Source organism: Vombatus ursinus, unplaced genomic scaffold (genome assembly GCF_900497805.2).
Source record: "Vombatus ursinus unplaced genomic scaffold, bare-nosed wombat genome assembly UNPS02009062.1, whole genome shotgun sequence".
In the NCBI taxonomy this organism is placed as follows: domain Eukaryota; kingdom Metazoa; phylum Chordata; class Mammalia; order Diprotodontia; family Vombatidae; genus Vombatus; species Vombatus ursinus.
In genome coordinates, this window is record NW_020948840.1 from 5,888,936 (window position 1) to 5,913,923 (window position 24,988).

General features: G+C 38.8%; 1 protein-coding gene across 2 annotated transcripts in view; it reads right to left on the bottom strand.

Annotated features, from left to right (window-relative positions):
- Nucleotides 1–10,708: 10,708 nt before the first annotated feature.
- Nucleotides 10,709–24,988, bottom strand: part of PLCG2 (phospholipase C gamma 2) — a 162,719-nt gene continuing 148,439 nt past the window's right edge. Inside the window, exons 30-33 of one of the 2 annotated variants that reach the window (XM_027850395.1) lie at nt 23,127–23,294; nt 18,113–18,201; nt 12,306–12,490; nt 10,709–11,948 (exon numbers count right to left, since the gene is read on the bottom strand). In XM_027850395.1, coding sequence (XP_027706196.1) covers nt 11,906–11,948; nt 12,306–12,490; nt 18,113–18,201; nt 23,127–23,294 — 485 coding nt within the window. In that variant the 3' untranslated portion in view covers nt 10,709–11,905. The remainder of the gene's footprint in view (nt 11,949–12,305; nt 12,491–18,112; nt 18,202–23,126; nt 23,295–24,988) is intronic. The other variant, XM_027850396.1, reaches the window with a different exon arrangement.

The window sequence follows — 24,988 nt, forward strand, 5'->3', positions numbered from 1 at the left end:
CTTTCGCTATCTCTGCCTTAGTTTCCTCATCAGTAAAATGAAGGGCCTGGACTAGATCAGCGATTCTCAAAATGTGGTCTAGGGACCCACAGATATTCGTGAGTCCCTTTCAGGGAATCATCAAGGTCAAGTCTATTTTCTAAGATGTTTTATTAAACATTTATTATTAAATTATATTTATTTTTATAATATATTTTATATATAATAATTATTAAAATTTATTAAACTAAGATGTTTTAATTTCAAACATGGTAAATATTGATAGACAAAACCCATATAAACAAAAGTCTTTGGGATTTAAGAGTATAAAGGTGTCCTGAGACCAAAAAGTTTGAGAATCATTGGACTAGATGATCTCTAAAGTCTCTTATGGCACTAATGTGACTTATGTAAGGTCACAATTTAAATAAAAATTGCTGGCATTTCTATAACACTTTAAAATTTGCAAAGTGTTTTATATACATTATTTCATTTGGTCAACAAACATTAAAGCACATAATATGTACAAAGTACTATGCGAAGTACTGAAATTCAAAGACAAAAACAAAACAATCCTTACCCTCAAGGAACTTATGTTCCACTGGTCAGTCAGTCAACAAACATTGGTAAGTCAGTCAATAAACATTTGTTAAGTGCCTGATATGTGCCAGGCACTGTGCTAAGTGCTGGGGATGCAAAGAAAGCAAGAAAAGGGAGGGGGGAAGGCAAACCAGTCCCTACTCTCAAGGAATCCACAGTCTAATGGGAAAGAAAAAAGGCAAACAGCCATAAATAAACAAATTATACAGGATAATTTGGATATGGGTTGTAATCTTGTAGAAAATGTGGTTGGGAATGTTGCCTCTGCCTATCACTCATCAAGATGTGGAAGCTGCTGGGGTATTGACAGCTGTAGGCTGTTGTATAACACCTTGTGTACAGGGGTTGGTCCTACTAGATGAAGAGACTGAGATGAACCCTAATTACCAAATAAATGTGGGGAATGGGAGATGTAATTAGGGGCACAGTCTCATGTGGGAAAATCAGGCCGTCCGGATAGGCTGTAAACCCTGCATTACCCAGCCACTGGGGAAACGGGAGGGAACTGCAATTTGGGACTAGGCATAAAAAGTTTTGCTCTTGCTTCTGTAAGGTGTACCCACACATGGGACACCCGGCCTTGCTAGGCTGTTAATAAAAAGTTTTTTGGTTTGTTTTTTTTTTTCTGATTCACCAATAGCTTCGTGAAACTTTTGTTGTTTACAATCTGTATTGTTTAGAGGGAACATACAAATAGGTGAAATCACATTGTTCTTTCCATGACACCACATTATTTCTATATACAATACCTTATCTTAGAAATGATGGTTGTTCCCAACAAATGGCACTTTTTATAAATTGGCTTAATTACAAAAAATTCCCTAGAACCACTTTTGATCAAAGACAAAGCAATTTTAAACAGCAATTTGAAGAAAAAGTAAGCAGATTTAACAAAGACCTAAAGTTGTCCCATTGTACTCGTTGAATGTTTTCTGCCAGATTCCTGCTGGCCCTGTTAATCCATTCCCCCAGACACCTTGATTTTTTTTTTTTTTTTTTGCCTAGCTATAGGAAGGAAAATAGCATTCTGTGTTTAATACCCCCTGTAATGCCAACAGCGATCCTTGTATTAGTGACAAAAGATTAGGAAATGATCTTGCTCAGAAGAGTTCAGCAGTCATGTTCATGCCCCTGGGGACCTAGAATGGAAGTCAGTGTTCCCACTCTGGGTTTATTTCCTTCATTGCACTTGGCCTCCTTTACATAGTGAGAATTTTCCAATACAGCAACAACTACTGAGCACTCACATGTGCCCATTATACTATGGAATGTAGGGAAGATCAAGGTTCAGGACAAGATCCATGTCCTTGAGCAGGTTATAATCTGAGGAGATAAGATATGTACAAGTGAAAATTCAATAACAGTTCCAGAAAATATATATTCAAACGGTTGTCTCAAGTTTTGTTCAAAATGATTTGCTTTGTTTTAGGTTCTTTCAGAAAACAGCAATCTTCAGCAGCAGTCAGGCCTTAAGAAGCAGTATCACCATCACAATTTTGCCCAGTTTAGATAATGGAAAAGACCCATTTCATAGTATTTTGAGCTATAAAAGGAACATTCTAGTCCAACTCTCTATGATCCCAGTTGGAATGTGTGTTTGAGTACAGAGGGCTACTTTTCACAAAATCTTTCTCTCTTCTGCTCCCATCCAGTGAAACCCTGGATTCTTCAGTATCTGGCTCATATTCCGCCTCCAAGATTTGGGTCCTTTAACACCTCTATAAGCATTCAGGTTAACAAGAGCAATAACACAGTAAGTTTTATTTATAAAGTAAAAATGCAGAAATGCCTTATGCCTCAAGCCATAGAGAAGAAAATTCTCCCTTCCCATAAGGAGCTATACAATCCTAACTTATGGTACTACTTTTTGTGACTTGAGGTTCCCAGAAAGTTGACTTCTCTTCTGGTTGGACCTGTATGCTCCCTTTGAGTCAGTACAAACAAAGGAAAGGTCCAAATTTTCTCTCCTCCATTTCTCCTCCATTTTTTGGCTCTGAACCTCATTCAGTCCTCAGTTCAGCCCCTTCTGTTTCTCAGTTCTGTGATTCTCTGCGACACCAATTTTTCACACTTTGGTGTTCCAGTGCTTTGCTGTCAGCCGAGCAGCATTAACTAGAATGGGCTTCTTTGGAGACCGGGGAGGCTTTTCTCCTGATCTGTATGGGACTTGTCATGTCCATCAATTCCTACTCCTCTAATTGTCAGGCTGAAATTAGCACAAGCAGCAGAGAATCGATCCGTACTCTGTTGCATATCACTCTCAAGGTCTTTGTGAAGAACTTTGGTATTGATTGTTGAGACATGGGAGACATTGGCACAGGACTGCCCAGCATGGCTTGCCCTCATCAAAGAAGGTGCTGTGCTTTATGAGCAAAGCAGAATTGCAGTAGCTCAAAAGAAATGTGTGATACACAAGTTTAAAGACATCTCCATCCCAAACATTTAAGCATACTATTTGTGCCTGACCTGTGGTATGAGTGTATGAGTTGAAAGTTAAAAAGCATTTAAGTTCTTCCTATGTACCAGGAACTGTGCTAAGTGCTGCTTTGTTATTGTTCAGTCAATTCAGTTATGTCTAACTCTTTGTAACCCCATTTGGAGTTTTCTTGGCAAAGATACTGGAGTGATTTGCAAAATGGTGCAAAGAACTGCAAAAACCGAAAACTGTCCCCATCCTCAAGGATCTCACATTTGAGGAGATAATGTGTCAATAACTAGGTACATACAAGATATATCCAAAGTATTTTGAAAGCTACCTCAGCAAGGAAGGCCTCCTGGAGAAGGTGGGATTTGAGCTAATTCTGAAAGGAAACTGAGATTTAGGTGACTATGACAGATTCCTGTCTGCCCTGCCTCTGCTTCTAGGGCCATGAAGTGTTATTCCCAGTCTATGCCACTTGTATCCCATATGGCACCTTAAACAGAAACAATTCCAATCTTGCATGTGTGCCTCCATTGCACAAGGTGGTGGAGATACAACTTAATTTGGTGTAGTGGGAATAGTAGAGGATTTGAAGTTAAAAGCCCTGGGTTTGAATCTCGGCTCTGCCACTTAACTGCTTCTGTGACCTTTGACACGCCTCTTGGCATCCTCATCTATAAAACAAGGGGATTAATCAAAATGACTCTAAAATCCTTTCTAGCTGTAAGTCTATAATCCCATGACTTACCCAACTACTTGATGCATAAACACTACAGCCCTCATGTTGCAAATGAAACAATTGAGGCCCAGAGAAGTAAAGTTACTTGTCCAGGTTCATACAGTTAATAAGTAATGGAGCCAGGTTTTTCTGAAGTCCGCCTGCTCATTATTTCTTATACAATCTGATGCTGAGTGAAGTAAGCAAAACCAAGAGAACATTGTACACAGTAACAGCCCCATTGTATGATGACTACCTTTGATAGACTTATCTCTTCTTAAGAATGCAAGGATCTAAGAGAACTTGAAAAGACTCATGATGGAAAATGCTGTCCACATCCAGAAAAAGAACTATGGAGTCTGAATGCAGATCGAAGCATATTATTTGCTTTCTCTTTTTTTTTGTTTCTTCTTTCTCATGGTTTCTCTCATTGTTTGCAATTCTTCTTTACAACACGACTAAGGTGAAAATAGGTTTATACGAATGTATATGTTGAGCCTGTATCAATTTACATGCCATCTTGGGGTGGGGGGAGAGGAGGGATGGGGAAAAAATTTGGAACTCAAAGTCTTATGGAAGTGATTATTGAAAACTAAAAATTAATTAATTAATTAAAAAAATAAGTAATGGAGCCAAGATTCAAACCCAGGTCCTATGATCCAAAATCCACTGCTCTTTCCATCACACTATTAAATAAAAGATGTGTGCAGTTTCTGGTAACTGGCCCAGACTACACACAAGTTCCTATTTCCAGTAAGTGCCTCCAGGGTAAGCCCTGGTCTGAGGTGGGCTTATCAGTTGTTTTCAAATTAGCATTTGTAAAATGTGTCCTTTCACACTTTCATTTAATCCTCACAACAGTCTTGTGCGGCTGAGAGTTGTCTCATCTGTAAAATGGGGAAAACAGGATTTGGAGAGGGAAATGACTTGTCCAAGATCACACAGTAATTAGAAAAGCAGAACTTCAGAATAGGTCTTCTAAATCAAAGGGGAAAATGAGTTTTAGATGTGTTTGTCTTTTTCTAGAAATAGTTCCAATTATCCCACAAAAGGACTGTTTAATCTATATGGCATTTCCCCCATTCTATCCCATTTCTTCACTTCCCTAATTGATTCACTGGAAGTTTTTCACAACATTTTTTGATATGCTGCTAAAGTTCTCTGTGTCCCAGGTCTCCTTTCTGTACCTACACTGTTTAGCCAGCAAATATAAGTACCATCTGTGACCTTTAAAGAGTTCTCTCTAACAGGACTGAGTCCCATGAGAGCCAATCAAGGAATCAGAGAGGTAGAAGATGGTATTCAGATTGGTTTCATTGTCAGTCCTGGGGGGTTTAGGACCCCAGGCATAGAAGTCACAAGATTTTCTTTGCTGTTCTAATCTTGGCTTAATGTTCATGGAGAAGTGAACTAAATATCTTCACTTGATCTATGAAAATCCTGAATGTTTTTAATTTCAGTCTTCTCTGGGTTTCGTCTTTGACAAATTCTCCTTTCTGGGTTTTCTTCACTCTTTTGGTTCTCCTCCTACCTAGCTGATGGCTGCTTAGTCTTCTTTGCTGACTTTTTATCCATGTCATGTCCACTAAGTGCGTATGTCCCAAGGCTGTCTCTTAAGTTCTCTTCTCTTTTCTCTCTGTAGTGGAAGGAAAGGGCCCTATGCATAGTGAGGACCACCTATGGTTAGGAGCTGTCATTCTGTGTGGCTTGAAGGGAGGCAAAATAGACATCTCTAGCCTCTTCTTCCCTTACCCTTCTCCAAGGAAGAGTTTCATTCCTGCTAGGAAGGGAAGCAGAAAGTTGGGGCAAGACGCTACTGTGCTCTGCTGGCTTGGGGGGGGGGGGAGGAGTTATTGGGCTAGAAGCATATATAACTGTTCCCTTCAGTTTTGATCATCAAAAGGGATATGATCAGGTGTGGGTTAACTTTGGATCACTGTCATTTGGGGGCAAGAGGGACCCCAAGCTCTATATCCAAGGCTTAAACCCTTTCCAACCTAACACCATTTCCACAGTGAACACATAGCAAATAGCAAAGAAGTTCATTTATCCAAAACAAAGCAAAACAGAAATCAGAGAAGGTATACATAAGAGAATACATACTAAACAATACAGAGTGAAGGAACTCTCCTATTGGGATCGAGGTAACTCAGCTCAAGCGAGAGAGAGAATACTAGTATTCTCCAAAGTCTCTAGAGTTATCAAGATGAGAAAAAGAACATGATGAAGACTGCCATTTCCTCTCATGTCTTCCCAAAGTCTTTTCCTTCAGCAACCTGAAGTGGAGTTGGCCTCTTCCATCTTCTCTCTCAATGATGAAAGCCAGGAGCACCCAAAGTAACTCAGCATCATGAAGACGACTCAAATCTTGATGACTCCCCAGACAGGATTCTAGGGTGATTGGTGAAAACTCCACCCAGCCCCTCACATACAGCAAGACATTCATCTCCACCACTAAGGAGAGAGTCCCATAGCAATAGGCCTTGGGACAAGGGTCATATTGCCTTACTTTCTCACTTGATGATCTCAATAAATAAAATTCATCTCTATACATACCTCTGCCTCTCTGAGGCAGTGGGGTGACAGTACATAGAATCCTGGGCCTAGAATTAAAAAATCCTGAGTTCAGATGTGACATCAGATACTATCTGTGTGACCCTGGGCAAGTCACTTAACCTCAGGGTCTACCTCAAAATGGTCTACCAGGGTCTACCTGTAAAATGGAGATAATAACAGCACCTACCTTACAGGATTTTGTGGATTAAATGAGATATCTTTTGTAAAGTGTTTAGAACAATGCCTAAAACATAGTAGGTGTATTTCATAGGTGTAATTTAAGAACTTATTCCCTCCTTCCCTCCCCCATACAGAATATTCCCAGATCTACATATCCAGCTCTGGTCTCTTGCTTGAGCTCTGGTCTCCCATCGCCAAAGTCTATTAAACATTTTGACCTGGATATCCTCTAGACATCTCAAACTGAACATGTCCAAAACAGAACTTATCTCTCACGAACCCATTCTACCCAATCAGTCACCAAATCTTATTTATCTTTCTGCTGCATCTTAGATGGGCCAGCTAGGTGGCACAGTGGATAGACTGGTAGACCTGGAGTCAGGAAGATGTATCTTCCCGAGTTCAAATCTGGCCTCAGACACTTAGCTGTGTGACCCTGGGCAAATCACTTAATCCTGTATGCCTTGGTTTCCTCATCTGTAAAATGAGCAGGAAAAGGAAATGGCAAACCACTCCAGTACCTTTGCCAAGAAAACCCTCAATGGGGTCACAAAGTCAGACTCAACTGAAAAATGACGAACCAACATTACCTTAGATACATTATCACCTCCTCTCCATTCACACAGTCACCCACCATAGTTCAAGCCTCATCACTTCTCACCTGGACTATTTCTATAGCCTTCTAATTGGACTTCCTACCTCAAGTCTCTCCTCACTCCAGTCCATCCTCCACTCAGATACCAAGGGGATTTTCTTAAGGCATAGTCCTGATTATACTACCTCCCTACCCAGCAAACTCCAATGGCTCCATATTACCTAAAGGATCAAACACAGACTCCTCTGTTAAGTATTTAAAGCTCTTTACAACCCAGTTCCTTCCCATATTTACAGCCTCCATATACATTACTCATTTTCCCACATTCTATGATCTCTGTGATCTAAGCCCACTAGTTTACTTGCTGTTCTCACACATGCTTTGTTTTTTGTTAACATGCTTTTGCATGAACTGTCTCCCATCCCTGGAATGCTCTCCCTCCTAACTTATGTCAATCCCCAGCCTCCTTCAAGAGTCAGCTCAAGTGCTTTGTGTTCCTTTCCTGTTTTCACCACCACCCCAATAGTGACTTTCCCTCTTGGGCTACCTTCCATATTCTGTAATTATCATTTTATGTGCTGATTTATATATATATATGTTGTCTCCCCCATTGGAATGTTAGCTCCTTGAGATCAGAGACTATTTTTGTTTTCCCTATATCCCTAATACTTAACATATTATATTCCTGGCACATAATAAACACTAAAGAAATGTTTGGTTCTAATATGTTATCAGTACATGTGGGTCCCTTGCTATAGTAAGATGGCATTCCTGAATATTGGTTGATTGATTGACTATTGAAGCACACTGGAGGAGCTCACTATTTAAAGGCAAAGAAACCATTGCTAAAGTGAAGAACCATCTTCTAGCTTTATGCTTTGTACATCCTGGGTTTTCATATATTACTTTTCTATAGTAGAGGAGTCCTATAGTAACAGGCTATGAATACTACATGGGATATTAGAGGTTTTTAAGAAAATGACCATTACCATTTCCCTTTTGAAATCTTTCACCTTTAGTTTCATTCTCTCTCAAAATAAAACTAAGCATCAGGAAAATCTAGATCAGTATTAATCATCACACCAAACTTTTCTTAAAATCCAATTGAGCAATTTAATCCATCACAGCATTACTATCAGCCCACTGTCAGGGAAATATCCACATAGTCTTTGCTATATACACATAGGCACGTGATATTTATATAAAAATAAATTAAGCTTCAATAATAAAACACACAAGTTTACAAATGCAGCAGCTCAAAGTCTAAAGAAAAGCAGGCACAATGGGATTTCTCTTCAAAATCCTAGACAGATTTCTGGGTGTTGAAAACAAGGCAGCAGTGAAATCTAGCAAACAGGGCATAATCTCTAAAAGAAGAAATCTTGAGCCAAACCTCAATGAATCATCTAACAAATGTCTGGATGTTCAAATTCTTCAGAAATTCTGTCTGCTCTAAATCTAATTATCCATTCTTGTTGATCAAAATATGATTTCAGGGATCTCAAGACAGATATGAAGTAAAGATGAAAGCATTCTCTCTCTATTTTATGGTTCAAGATTAAGAAGCTCCCTTAGATGCCATTGAGACATTGCCTCTCCATGCCAGAAAGAATTTTTGTGCAAGGGATTAATTTGATTTGTCTGAATCCTTTAGAATTGCCATAGGGGTGCCTGTGTGTGTGTGAGTGTGTGTGTGTGTGTGTGTGTGTGTGTGTGTGTGTGTGTACACGCATTCTTATCTTTACAGGGGTATGATACTGGAGCCATTCTCTCAACTATGGCACTAAAACATATTGTTAATTATTAGTATTCACTGGAACCAAGAACTATCTGGATAATGCAAAATCATTGTTTTTATCCTTATATTTTAATAAAGATGCAAGGCTAGCTCTGAAAAAAATTGTGAGTCCACCATCTTCCCAACTACCTTTTTCCAGAGAAAAATAACCTGATTAGTTACTAATAAATCAATGTGAATAAAAGTAATATGGTACCTTTCCAGGTAGTTTTTTTAAGGAATCACAGAAATAAGGACCCAAAGGGATAAATCTTTAATGGTGGAATTTGGGGCGATAAAACCTGGGTGGGTAAAATAATATGGGGTAGCTGAGTCTTCCTGGTGCCCTTCAAAAATTGAGCATCACAAAAACATGCCAGTCATGTTTGTGTGTGTGTGTGTGTGTGTATTGGTTCTGAAATTCATAGAATTTCAAAATAATAGCTGCAAATATCTCATTCAGGAGGACCTGGGCTTGGGCTCCTTTGCTATCTGTGCTAGGACTGAACAGCATTCAGACTCATGTAGATTGATGCAAAGAACTAGATTAAGCGGAGCCTTTGGAGCCTAGGTGCTGTCCTGGGAGAAGGGAGTAATTCAGTGGTTTGGTTCAAAAGTCTATACCTAAACCTTCCATCTACTGCCAGGCTGGAGGGGAAAAAAAAAGGTGGTGTCACCAACCAAGGAGTAATTAAGCTGAGAAGAAAATGTGACAAGGGAAGGAAAAGGCAAGATTTGACACATACAAACTGTGATGGGGATAACAGAGAGTTGGGAGCAGTTCCTAAATGATGCTTCACAGCAACATTTGTGCCAGGGCTATCCTTTTAGGCTAGTTGTGAAAGCTTTTTGGACCATATGGAATAGTCTTTGCTCAGTAATCTGTAGAACTAAATATATTTACTTCATTAACCACCCTCCCCTACCCCAGTGAATGTTCAACAAATAATTAAGCCACATAAATCCATTCAAACTGACTTCCACTGGATAAATCTGAAAGTTCATAGTTTTAGAAAAAATTGGGTTACAACTCTTTAAAAGAAGCACTGAATCAGGGAGAGGGGGGTCCTTAAGCAGTTGGTTGTGTTTAACAGTTTTACCATAATGTAAGCCTGTGCTTTCAAAAGCACATCGTACAAACAGTTCTCTGCTTAAAGGAAGAAGAAGCTGTTCTTCCCTATCTGCACCCCTAGTTCCACAGATGTCCGTGACTAATAGTTATACTTGTGTGCTCATTGCTGTGTTCCTCCTTCTCAGACCCATTTCATGACAATTCTTGGTAGCAGTAAAATAGGCTGGGTGATTAAAAAAAAAAACCCTTTTCTTCTAAGTCGGTGCTCAATTCACTCAATGGCAACTTACCAATAAGTCCTGACTATGAGAATTCCCCACCATCATCCTTTCCTAAAATAGCTTATTACAAATTATCATTTGCACAGTTTAAGAGGAAATATTCAAAATGCACCAGGGTAGGGCTGAGAGGCAGCATTGTATAAAGTATAGAAGACCAGCCTTAGAGTCAGGAAGACCTAGGACAGGTCCTACCTCTTACACATACTGACTGTTTAATCCTGAACAAGTCACTCAACATCCAAGTCCTATGGCAACTCCCTAAGACTATAAATTTCAGACAATTTCACTAATTTGCATTAGTGAAGGGAGGTTTCCACACCAGAGAGTTCCCTATGCCAATAAAATCACAATAAAGAGTAAGGTTAAACATTGGCCAGAGTATGAATCAAATATATATATATTTTGAAATCCCAAAGAATATTAAAAGGGGTTAATCATGAATTTCTCTCAGCACAAAAATCTGCAACGACTATGGACCAAACTTTTCCAATGTGAGTTTTATAAGGAAGCACACAGGATTCTTCTCTCTTTTTAGATTTCTGTAATGTTTTCATGTGCCTCTCCTGTCTTCTCACCTTGCTCATGTTACTCAACAAATGTTCAAAAAGTTTGGTAAGGAATGCTCTCAAGAAATAACCATTTCCTAAATAATTATCTCTTGAAACAAGCCAAAGAACCAGAAAATAATCATATTGAAGACTTTAGCTGTGATTTAGCTTCTTATGCAAGGAAGAGCCCATCATAGGCCACTGCCTTCAAGCAAAGACAAAGATCTACAACATGCTGTATCCTACAGCTCAGCTGGCCTTGTGTTCCATCACCAGGCATGCTCTTGGCCTTGAAGCTCAGAGGGCTATAAAACTATTGACACACAAATAACTTGAAAATCATGCTTCCCTAGAGGTCCAAGCCTTAAAGGGAAGCATTAATTTGTTTGATCATCTTGTCAGTCAACAATCACTTTTAAAAAGAGAGACTTCAAAATTTCCCTGACAATTTAGATTGTCAGAAGTCCAGTCTCTAATATTAAAAGCATGTAAAACTTGTATTCACATGTAAAGTGATTCAATAAATCAATAATTATCCCAAGCTGCCATGTTAAATGTCTATTGACATATGATAAGGGCAGGATGACTAACAGGAGTAGCAGCTGTTGCAAGAAGGCTGAGACCACTGACAGAGTGAGACAAGAGGGAAAACTTCCTTCTCTGCTCTCCTCATGCAAATGGACATACATGAGGTAAGGAAAAATGGTGTTTCTTTTCAAATAAAAATCCTCAACACCTAGCAAGTTAGCCACAAAATGATTCTTGCTCATCTTCCACCAAAGTCATCAATTACCTGGTTCAATGAAAATCGAGGTGTTTTCTCAGAGAAGCCATCCTTGCTCAGCAAATACAGAAGGCTAACTTATGGAGCTTTTGCTTGCCTTTATTCAGGGAGGACTGTGGTACTGGTCACAGAAAACAAGCCAGTTATCTTATGTATAATTTGTACACAATATAAGTTAAAAAAAAAAGATATCAAATGGAGGAGAGAGAACAGAAAGTCATCATGGTGAATCCTGCTTGGTTCTTCTTAAGAGAAGTCATCCCGATGACAGACAGCTCTTTGGGAATGATGACTTCACAGATTTGCATCTTCTGAAGATCTTAGTAAAGTACTCTCTGATTATGTCTCTTGCACACACACACATATACAAAGTCCCCAAACTGCAAGCTTGTTCTAGGAGTAGAATTTGCTGTTACTGACTCTCTTCTCCCTTAATCTTAAAGAAAATAAACCAAAGTCAGAAATCAGACTTAAAAATCTGTGTAGTGAGGTAACAGAGACACAAATTGAATTGTGAAATACTCATCACCAAATAGGAAGTTATATTGTTCATTACAGCCTAACTTTCCCTCTGGAGGTGATGTTTATACTTAGAAAAGTTGTGAACAAAAAGTATTTCTGGAAGTCTGTTTATAAGGGACAGATGAGCTGAGGCCAGGGGCAGAGACAAAAGGACTTCCAGAAATGCCTGTGCAGATAGAACTATAAGCATCTTCCCTTACCTTCAAGGGCCTCACATCCCCAGTATAACTGAATCCTTCAAGCTGGTAGTGGGAAGTCAGTGCTGTCTTACCTCCGGTTACATTTTTCCTGATACAGCTGCAACTGATTTTCATTGACATTGAATTCATTCATCAGGGCATCTCTGTTGGCATTACGTAAGTTCTGATGACTGTCATACAGGAAGAGTTGGTTATTCAGCTCCTCTTGTCGCCTTCGAAGCTGGCGACAGGAAGAATAGAGTTCTTCTTCACTTTCCTGAAAAGTAAGGTGAAGACCAGCAGACACTGAAGATGCAGGCTTATAGTCATCTATTGAATATCATAACTGGAATGGATCTTGGAAATCAACTAGTCCCACACCTTCATTTTAAAGAGGAAAGCTAAGGCTAAGAAAGGGAAAGCTGATTTGTCTAAGATCTCCCAACTGTGTAGCAGCAGACCAGATCTAGAATCCAAGTCTTCCTCACTTGCAGACCAGGGTTATTTCCAATGAAGATCACAGAGGGTCTATTTCTGAACCTCTACTTTCTAATCAAAATGGCCAACAAGGGGATTGAATCATTTCATAAAATACATTTTATTAAAAAACTTCAATTCGGATCATTTGGGGACCCAGGCAATATGAATTTATGACAAGGCTAAATTGCTGGTGGTTTTTAAACAACCATAATTTATGTGCAATGACTTAGAAAGGGGCTAATCAGGTTTCTGTTTTTTAGTACATTGCTGAAATGGCCCATTATAATATAATTAATTCTCATTATGTAAATCATAGGTAAATAAGAGCTTATAAAGTACTTTTAAAACTATTTGTTCTCTTTAGCAGTTTAAACATCATCAGGTTATCACATAATTAATCTGTTTAAGAAATGTTTCTTTATAGGTGCTACACAAAGGTAAACCTTAGCCCAGCCACTGTGCAGGTTATTATTAATCCCAAGTCAAGAGTGTCTGAATAAATAAGGTACAATATAAAGACACATGACTCTGGTAAAATATTCTCCTTTAACTCCCAAGAAACTAAAGATTGGGCCCTTTCAACAATTTACCTATCAACAGAGCTAGAAAACACATGTATGCACTGTATTTAGTTAGCTAGATAAATGCTCCTTTTTAAGCACCCATCATCCCAACTAGGTAACAGGGACAGAGGTGTTAAATCCAGTGAGGTACATTGCACAAGATAGAAATGTAATACAATTTCTTTAATACTAGACCACCAGAAGGTTCAGTGGATAGAGCATTGAACCTGAAAGACTGGAAGACCTGAATTCAAATCCCATCTCAGACATTTAGGTCACATCACTTAACCTCTGTCTTCCTCAAGTGTCCTCACCTGCAAAATAGGGATAATAATAGCACATGTCTCTTGGGATTGTTGTGGGAATGAAAAGAGTTACTTATAAAAAAACACTTTGCAAACCTTAAAGGACTACATAAATGCTAGTTAATATTATTATTATTATCACTCATATAATCTCAAAACACAAGACTGTTTAAAAGAAAGCAGGAGTGTTTATTCAACACTACTCAGCACTGGAAATGTAGAGCAGAACAATCTTAATCTTTCACATTATAAGTAAAATCCAGAAAGGGGAGGGGGAGAGAACTATATCTGAGACAGCAAGGAAGAGAAGAGAAAATTAAGACTCTTTGTCCTTCAATGTTGCAGAAAGAGTTCATTCTAACAGTGACTAAGAATATTATAGAGGTACCCTCCATAATAAAATGTCATGGAGGTAGCATGATATAACCAAACACTTGACTTGGAGTCAAGAAACTCAAGTTCAAATCCCACCTCTGACATTTGCTATGTGGCCAGGGGAAAGTCATTTAAGCTCCATGAGCATCACCTTCCTTGTCCTTAAAACCTATAGTATTTACCTCACAGGCTTAGAGTGAGAACCAAATGAGATAATACACGTAAAACATTTAAACCTTAAAGTATCATATGTCAGCTGTCATTGTTATTATGAAACCATAATTTTTGTGAACATATAATTGTATTTGTTATTAAGCTCTTTAAGTCCCCTGGACTAGGCATCAGAAGACACAGGATCTTATTCTGACTCTCCTACCAACTAGCTATGTGACTGTGGGAAAGTCACTACAACCTCTCACACCTCAGTTCCTTCATCTATAAAATGATGACTTAGACAAGATGATCTCTAAGACCCATTCTGCCTCTACTGATCTATTTCAAATTAGATCCCTTCAAATATCTTAAGACAGTTATCATCTCTTTTCTGTAGCTTAAACAACTTTAACTTTCTTCATAAGATATGGATTTCAGTGCCTCTCCACCTCCTGGTGTGCTAAAGAGACAAGGCTATGGGGAAGGCTTTCGTTGGGTAGCACAGTACATTGATTAATGCCAGATCCATATCTGTCTGTGTCTGAATATTGTCTACTCAGTTATTTGATTACTCAGCATATATAACTTGAATTCAATAGACCTTTTTTGGTTATAAAGGATAAGTTTTTTAAATCATTAACATTATATCAACTATTAATTGTTAGGTGAAGATTCTTCTGGGATTGCTCCAGTTTGCCAATGTCCTTATTAAAACATACTGCCCAGATCTGAATACACAGAAGATGGAAAGAAGGTCCTATGTTTGATCCATGTACTATACTGTAGCTTAAGACCATATTAGCAAGTCTTTAGCAACCACACTAACCCAGCCAAGCTGATACTCCATTAGTAACACTATCCAAGGTTCTTAGCCTCCCTCATCAAGAAGTAATTAGTTTTCTCCTAAATATTTTTATCTTTTCTGCCACCTACAGTACTGGATGGGCATTTAAAGCCTGTACAATGTGACTCCAGCCTACTTTTCCAGGCTTATTTCACATTCTTCTTCTTCACCAACTCTATATATCAGCTCAATTGGCCTCCTTGCTGTTCCCTATCCATAATATTCCATCTGTCATCTCTCTGCCTTATTCAGGCTTTTGCCCATTCCTGGAATGCATTCATTCCTCACCTTTGCCTCTTAGAATCCTTCACTTCCTTCAGAATTTAGCCCAAGTGCCACCTTCTACCTGAGGACTTTCCTGATTCCCCCAACTGCTAGTGCCTTCTCCACCCTGAAATTACCTTGTTCTGTATTTACTTAGCACATGTCTCATATTCACTTATATGGGACATGTTGTTTACTCTTGAGGGAGAAGACTATTTTGTGTCCTCAATACCAAACACCAGGCCTGGCACATAGCAAGTACTTGGTAAATGCTTGCTGACTGATTGATACCTCATTATTTAAATTGCTTAGAATTTTTCCTAGTAACTATGGTAATCTCACATAGCCAAGTCCTCAATCAACCAGCACTCAAGGCCCTTCACAATTTTGTTTCACCCCTGACCTTTCCAGCCATATTTCAAAACACTCTCCTCCCATGTCCTGATTCTATTGCCCCACTCAAAGCAGACAGCCCATTCACTCTCTGCCCAACCTATACACCTTCTACCATATTTCACCGTATAATCATTGACCCTGGTTTTTTTTTTCAGTCTAAAAATGGTTTGTAACCTTTCATTACATAATTGTCACATGGCATAATTCTGCTCTTCATGTGGCTTAAAAAGTAAACAAGAACAGCAATGTACTCACCAGTGGCATATGGATACGAATTTATCTCTAACACATTGCGAGCTTCGAGCCTAGAATTCTCAGCACATGCACATTGTTAGTATATTTCTGAAAGCCGACTTGTTTGGTTTAGAGTGGTGCAGTACTAACGGTATCGTCCCTCAACATTGTCCCCTGTATAGGCGAAAGGGGAACTGGCGGGCAAGAGAAGCTGCTGGGCAAGAGAAGCTGCCATGAGTAAGCCACATGATATGATAAGACATGGCATCTTCCAACACTAGTTAAACTGTGTAGTTTGCCAATGATACAGTTCAGTAATAAATGATTTTTAAGTAATACCGGCACAATTAAAAAAAAAAAAGCTTCACATAACGGTCCCTCCTCACTTTTTTGCAAAAAATTTGGCATAAAATCTGCGATGATTATGCGGTGAAATATGGTACTTTCCTTCCTCTCTGGTTTTGCTCGTGCTGTTTCCTTAGCCTGGAATGCCCTCCCTTCTCCTTCTTTTCCTGCTGAGCCCCACTACAAAGTTAGCAAGGGAATCCCAGCCATAATCATAGTACAGTAACACTCAATCTGTCACTGTGAGAAATGCTCTATATAAGTTTATTTACCACATAATTGAAGCATACACCTTTAAGTATGGACTACTGTGTTTTGTTTTTTAAAAACTAAATGGAAATAATTCCATTACACTATCTTCTGTCACCTTAAACAAAGAATGCTAAAACATAAACGTTTCCTGATGACTCATTAGGGGTCATCATTACGAATATTAGTTATTGTCCTCAGTTTACGTAATAAGAGGCCCTTATTTTGATGAGGTATGCAAGGCTACTCCCACCCTCATTCCTCCTCACTGAACAGTTCCAGGTTGCTGAGATTTTTCAGTTCTTGTTTCTGATTTTACTATCTTTTTTTTTCTTTAACCCAGTCAGTGCCTTCTCTTATAACCACCCTCACCTCTCCCACAATCTAATTTGTTACTTCTAATCTTCTTTGACCCAGAAAGCCTGGTAACAAAGCTTGTCAGAATTATGTTTAAAGTAAAAATAAATAGGCTCTGAGTTTAGGGCATAGACCAGGGGTTTCTAACCTTTTGGGTATCATGGACTTCTGGCTTTCCGGTAAAGCCTATGTTTCCCTTCTCAGAATAATTTTTTTAAATGCATAAAATACACAGGATTACAAAAGAAACCAGTCATGTTGAAATACAGCTTATTAATTGTTTCTTTTTTTAAAAACAAATTCCCAGGTTAAGAAGTCCTGGAATAAGGGGCAGGTAGGTGACACAGTGGATAGAACACTGACCCTGAAGTCAGGAGGACCTGAGTTCAAATCCGGCCTCAGATCAAACACTTAACACTTAACACTTAGTAGCTGTGTGACCCTGGGCAAGTCACTTAACCGCCAATTGCCTAAAAAATAATTTAAAAAAATTAAAGAAAAAAGTCCTGGAATAGACTGTGACAACTTGTCTAACTGCTCAAAGGCTTTTTTTTTAAACATCCTCCCCTGTTCTTGGCTATGTTCTAGATCAGAAGTGTTAGATATGCGGCCTATAAGCCTTATGTACTCTGGAGTGCAGCTTGAACCAGGTTAAAATGTAATTGGGAAATATTTAACAGAATAAATAAAAATACAATAAAACATCGGTAATATTGCATTTTAAAACCAAGTCAACATGTGGCCCACAAGGATCTTTATCTAGTTTAGTGGCCCGTTTCTATTTTAATTTGACATTAATGATCTAGATAGTTGAGGTTGCCCGTGTAATCTGCAAATATATGAAGTGTTTCTGTAATAGCTGACACATAGCACTTTGCAGTTTACAAAAAGCTTTACATATGACATCATGTTGTAATATTAACCAGTCGCAGTAGCCAGCTGAATTGGAAGGGATGGCAGCAATCACATAGCAGTCCAAATTGCTCATCTTTAAAGACTCTTGGGAGAAATCCAAGATGAAAGTACGATCCGTAGCCTTTCAGTGTTTTTTTTTTTCTCCTACTACCAGACTCCTAGTAGAACACACTAACTAAGAAGGCTGAAAAAAGGAAGAAGTCCAAGGACCTGTCAATGAACCTAGAGCTGAAGGCATCCAGTTTTGTTGTTTTTTTAGGAAGACAAACTCTTCATTCAGTGCTTGAATTCCCTGACCAATGAACCTTACTAAAGGATAGTGGAGTGGAGCAAAGAGCCCGAGTCATTCTGCTGACAAGTTCTGAACCACTCACTGAGAAAGAACCAAATGGGACCATCATTGCTTTCATGATACTCACCAAGACAGGACGCATCTCACAGAAAACCAGAAGGGAGGCCAACTCAATATCTTCACTGTAACCGTTTTTAAGAGGAACTGCTCTAAACCCTGGGGTACGAGAATAAAACAAACACAAAAGAACATGGAAGTTAAGAACTTTTGCTCTGGAGGACACTCAAGAGTTCACACATGGTTATCTATCTCCAAGAGCTAAGGATTCAGTGCCCTCGGTGTGGTCCCTGCATGAGAAGCCTTCTGGCCTTTTTTAAAATACAACAGATTCAGTTCAAACGCCATTTCTGCTACCATGATACTTCAAGGAATAAAGGCTGGGGAAATGTGCCTTTGTTGGCATCCTGGCATAGCAGAAGGATGGGGAAATATCAGGTAACTGAAAGACTAAAAACTATGAACTAAAAAGGAAAAAAAGAATGTAACAGTTATGGAATATTACAAATTCAGTTATAAAGAACAGTAGAGGTGTTTTTTTCTTTCTTTTTTTTTTTAGTCCCATCCACACTGCTGCTGTCAGCAGGTTTAAAGAGATAGTAAAAGACCCAGCCTTAGGCAGGACTCATATATCCCAAAGGACAAGGGAGTTTCTCTCTTATTTTTAAAGATTCCCATGGAAGGGAATTTACAGCTTTCCTAGGCAAGTCATACCACAGCTGACCAAGCTTGTCAAAAATCTTCTTGTGTTCAAGCTAAATCTTTTCCCACTCAAAATTCTGTTTCGTATAAGGTAGTGGAAAGAAATAATAAAAATAATATAAGAAATAAGAAAATAAATAAGTAAAATAATTCCTGGAGGTGGATTATTTCTGATCTGAAAAAAATAGAAGGGAGAGTAAAAGAATACACTAGTATAGAAATGAGGAATGGAGTAGAACTTGCCAATTCTCATAACTGGGTATGTGAGAAGAATAAACAAACACAGAGGAAGGAGTGGAGGAGTGGGTATCAGATGAACTTCAGTTTTATCTGAATAGACAAAGAAGGGATGAAAACACACATACATACACATACACAAAGACACCATTTGGTATAGAAATATATCAAATTCAAAAGGGAAAGAAGTAGGTATTTGAGGTAGGGGGAGGCATTAAGAGAGAGGATAATGTTGGAAGCAAAATGAACTTCCTAATCTTGAAGGGAGCAAAAAGAGGAGGAAAATGGAATCTAAAGGGATGTCTAACATTGTTTCTTACACAACTGGGATTTGACTAAACAAATTGTGGTATGTGAATATAGTGGAATATTATTGTGTCTTAAGAAACTACAAAAGAAATTATTTCAGAGAATCCTGGGTGATTTGAAATGATCCTCAGTGAAATGAGAAGAACCAGGAAAACAATTTATACATGGATAGCAGCAACACTTTAAAAAAAAAGTTGGGGCAGCTAGGTGGTGAAGTGGATAGAACACTAGCCCTGGAGTCAGGACCAGAGTGCAAATCTGGCCTCAGATACTTACTAGTTACTTAACCTAGATTGCCTCTTCCCAAAAAGTTAAAAGATTTAACTCTGATCAAAGCAGTGGCCAACTATGTCTCCAGAGGACTTACAATAAGCACGTTATCCTGACAAAGAAGTGATGGAAACAAGATGCAAAAACATAACATTTTTGTTTGCCAGTGTGTGGATTTGTTTTTGCTTCACCATGCTAATTGGTTACAAGGGTTTTTCTTTCCTTTTTTTTCCTCTTAGTTTTTAATTGGAGGAGAATCAGGACGAGAGAAAATGTTATTAATAGTGACACCCAAAAAAAGAACCATTGAAAATTTTTTAAATGCACAGAAGAGAACAGAAGGAAATTAGAAGGAAGTATAGATAAGCAGGACAGTTCTGAAAATAACCTGTAGACTTTACTACATTCTTTTTTCCCCAAAGCAAGCAAAGAGAAATGGAGACTCACATTTTCATACAGAATCCTCTTTTTGTGTTTTGCTGTGTATATGGAAGTACTGGGGTGGGGGGCAGAACTTAAGGTCATAATGAAAATAATTTAAAATGTAAATGCTTTAGAGGAAAGAACACTAGATTTGGAGTCAGAGGAACTGGGTTTGAATCCCAGTTCTGGTACCTGTCTCTGAGCAAATCCTTTAGCCTCTTTTGGCTTTAGTTTCCTCGTTCGTAAAATAAGTAGCTTGGGCTAGATGATTCTTAAAGTTGCTATACAAAAGTCTAGGTCTTGGGATTCTACATTCAAACTTATTTCCCCTCATGCTTAGAGACCAAGAATGAGTGACAACTAGGTAACTGCCCCATGCAAGAGAATTTTTCAAATGCTTTTAATACAATGACAGCATCTCTATTTCTGGAATTGTGGGAAATAGGGAGGATGCTCCTGAAATTTGACCATGAAAGAGCCTGGACATACCCCTGATGACATGTGGCCCAGATTACTCTGAAGTCCAGAAGGCGGCAGCTATTAAATGACTTAGTACATTCCATTCAAAGCAGAGGAGACGAAAAGGGCTATTCCTCCAGAGTTATTATCTCCAAGTAAAGTAATCTAAGTTCTGATATTAACCTTTCCTCACTGGTCTTCATCTTCAACCCTGAAATAATTTTGATGACTCACTTCTGAATTCTCTTGAGAGTCTTGTCTTACTTTAGCCAAAAGGCCAAAATGGAAACATTCAATAACGAAAAATAACGATGGGCCAACATGCATGAAATTTACAAGCAACAACTTTTCATTAAAAATAGCACAGGTAGGGACTATTTTGCGTAAATACTTCAATCTTCAAGTTCCTCTTGGCCACTGAGCCATTATGTTAAAGGTGAGGAGGCATGGCCTGCTTTTTAGAAGAAATGAAATAAATGCAGTTGGTCGAGTCTACAGTAATCCTGTGTAAAGGCATCTAGCCAATGAGAGGCATTGTCACACAAAAGAGGAATCTGCTTCTGGCACAGATGTCCTGGCAAGAAAGACTACAGTACATATTGTTGCTAAAAGGGAAATGAAAAGTGCTTCCAAAGTCAAGCCTCATTGATTTGGACTAACTGGGGAGAAGGCCAATCTGGATCAGAAAAATGTTTCAATTACAGGAATTGTTTTAAATGCCATTTTATTACTTTCAAGTACATACAGTCAGATGACTGAAGCTAACCAAGGGTTGTTGCCAAGTAGAGTTTCTTTGGGACTCTCCCTACTCATGGACAATGAAGTGATTTTTAATTAGAATATAAATAAACAGATACTTCTAAAGTGTTGAAAAAAAGAGCAAAAAGCCTAAGCATTGACCATGAAATGTTGCTTATACCATTAATTTGCTTAGGAAATTCTTTTCACAGATAGTCCAGTAGGAAAACCTTCATCAAGCCTATGTCTAATTTAAGAGAAATTCCCTAAAAGGTTTGAATTTGAATTTGAATCCATGAGATTTATTTATTTAAGGAAGCAGAAGTTTAGACAACACTGGAGCTTTATTACATGAAAAATACATAGGAACCAGGATCCAAACCAAACCTCTGCTGTGCCAGGAGTCTCCAATAACATTCAGAGATATGATTCCAGTCTTTGTGGAGGCAAAGAGTAGCATAAAGTCAGTCTATGGTTTTTCCCTTGAATGGACAGTAGGCAGAGGGAGGGCAATAGGATACCATCCTCACAAAGAATTCCTATATTACATCTAAGCCTAAGTTGTCTGTTGACGTAGCTTGCTCCACATGGCCCATTGACACCAGACATTCATTCAACACTCAATATATATTTATTATATGCCAAGGCACTGGGGATATAAGGATAAAAAAGAAATATTCCCTGCTTTCAAGGAGATTACATTCTATTGGGTAAATATAACATATATCTCAAGGGTAAACACAAAATGTGTAAAATATAAACACAAAAGAATTGAGTGGGAAGATGACTGCACTAAAACCTGGGTAAATTATGAAAGGGTTCTTGTGTTGGAGTGGTCCCTGAACTGAATGTCAGCAGAGTTTAGCAAACACAGTTGAAAAAGAGGATCAAAATAGAGTTTAACTACCTATCTATCTATCTGTCTGTCTGTCTGTCTGTCTGCTGTCTATCTAATTAACTAACTTAGCCCAGGAAGGTGAAGGGGAAAAAGAAAAAACTGCCTTTAATTTTCTACAGTAAAACAAACCTAATTATGATGGTCTGAACATGTCACTCAAAAAGTTCTAGTGGTTCCCTCCTGCTTCTTAGATAAAGGACAAACTGCATTGTTTGGCATGTACAGCCTTTCACATTCTTTCTTCTGCTAGCTTTTCCAGGCTTTACTACGTATTACTCTCCCTTCTGAACTCCATGTTGACCTACTGCCATCCATTTCCCATCTCAATGCCTGTGTATAGGTTGTCTTCCCTTCCTACCCTCACTGTTATACCTGGGACACACTTCCTCCTCACCTCTGACTTGTAGAATCTCTGGCTTCTTTTGAGGCAGAATCCACAAAAGGCCCACCTTTATCCTTCCAGTTGCCAGTGGCCTCCCCCTTTGAATATGTTTGGCATTTCCTTATCTGTTGTTCCCCTATCCCAAAAGAATGTAAACTCCTTAAGGACAGGGACTGGTAAGCTCGTCTTTGATCCCAGTGCCTGGTACATAGCAGAGACTTAAAACTGATTGGTTAATGTTTAAAAAATGTTTTAAAATGTGTTCAAAATTTATTATATGATGTTATGGAAATACTTGTTTTATTCCACAAATTAAAAATAAAACAAAATAAAAATAAAAATGATTGTTGAATGAATGGTGCCAGGCCAGCAATTACCCAGTTATAGAATTTCCCACAATATATTCCACTTGCTTTCAGCCTAGAAAAGGGTTTGTGGTAGGGTGAGGAGGTGAGGTGAATATCCTAATACAAGGACTTGTAATTATGCTCCTTGCTAGGAAGGAGGTGTTAAAAGGTCCCAGGAGTCAGCAAGCAAAATAATTCTACTTTGAGTCTCTGAAGCCAAAATTCAAAATAACAGAAAGACATACTGATCTATGCCCAAAGTGAGATAAAAAGTCTGATGAGAGCCTGTATTTAGCTGTTTAATCAAACTGACTTTTACCTGATTTGATTCCTTTAATGGGATAAGTAGCATGCGCCAGAAAGTTGGGATCACTGAACATATCCTCCTCATAAACAACAAAACGTAGAAATGCAAGATTTGGGTCATAAATTTCAAATGTCACTTTTTCCTGAGTAGACGCCCAGACTGGACTCAGGCCATTATCATCTGGAATAAAACCAAAGCTCATAAGAGAGATTATACTTCCACACCCATCTAGCCAAGACATTCATTCCACAGAAGTTTTCTATTTAGGTGCTTTGAAAAATACCTTGATACCCACAGGAGGCACTACAGACTTAAAGCAATGTAATTAAGCTTAGAACTCCACAAAGACCCTACACTTCCAGGATTTCCATAGCCCATAAAACATGGGATTTTCCCTCTTTCCTAGCCCTAGGTCTAAGGGAACAAGGTTTTCCCAGGTGAGGAAAGGTATTGATTTTCACTCCCTCACCTCCTCAACTCAAGACAATAGATACATGGTGTATCTGTGCCATTACCCCTTTGCTCCCTCCCCACTCCCCATATAAGTTCCTTGAGGTAGGAGACTGTTTCCTCTTTTTCTTTGTATCCCAGCCCCTAACATAGTGCTTAGCACATAGTAGGCTCTCAATACATACATGTTAAATTGAATAGAATTGAGCTCCTGCTATGTACAAAGAATTATCCTTGGCATGTAGAATACAAAGGTGCAGTTCCTGCCCCAAAGGAACTTTTAATATAGTAGAGGGATGAGATAAATACACACATTACTAAATTAAGTTACAAGGGCTTTGGAGAGAACCAATGAAGCAAGAGAGGCTCAAGAAAGGATACCTAGTTGGATAGCATCAGGGAAAGCTAGGTAGCACAGTAAGAGACCATGCTATACCAGGAGTCAGGAAGAGGAGTTCAAATCTGCCCTCAGACACTTAACAATAATAATAATAACAACAGCAACTTACTCTATGCCAGGCACTGTGCTAAGTGCTTTACAAATATTATCTCATTTGTTCTTCACAGCAACCCTGGGAGGTAGGTGCTCTTATTAGCCCCATTTTACAGATTAGGAAATTGAGGCAAACAGAGGTTAAGTGACTTGATCAGAGTCACAGAGCTAGTAAGTGTCTGAGGCCAGATTTAAACCTAGGTCTTCCTGATTCCAGGCCCAGAGTTCTATTCACTGCATCACCTAGCTGCCTAACTATGTGACCTTGGGCAAGTCACTTAACCTGTTTATTTCAGTTTCCTCAACTGTAAAATTGGAATAATAAAAGCACCTACCTCACAAGGTGAGGATCAAATGAGATAACATTTGTAAAAGGGTTTAGCACAGTGCCTACACATAGCAGGTGCTTAACAAATACTTATTCCCTTCCTTACTTCAGGAAGGAGGTAGCATCTGAGCTGGGCCTTGAAGAAAAGAATAAATAGTTTTTCCCCCCGTCCTCCCTCCCCTCCTCTGACCCCAGGAGCTAAAGGGATGAACATACTTCCATGTACAACTCCCCTAGTATTACTGTCTACTATACCTGCCAGGAGTAAATGGAAGATTAAGGGGCAAAAAGGATGAAGAAGGTCAGGGACAAGTATGGAAACACTGAGAGACAAGGATATAAGAAAGAGACAATGAAGACAGATTGGTAGAATGAGTAAATGAATAAACAAATGAACGGATGAATGAATGAAAAAGTATTTAAGCAATTACTATGGACCAAACACTATGCCAAAGACTAGACTTACCAAGAAAAATGTGAAACAGTGCCTGCTCTCAGGGTGTTCACACTCTAATTGCTGGGGACATAGTTTGGGGGTTTCTAAATGGGTTTGGAAAAGTCCCTGAGAGGACACTTAGTCATCCCAGTCCCCACCCCCACCAT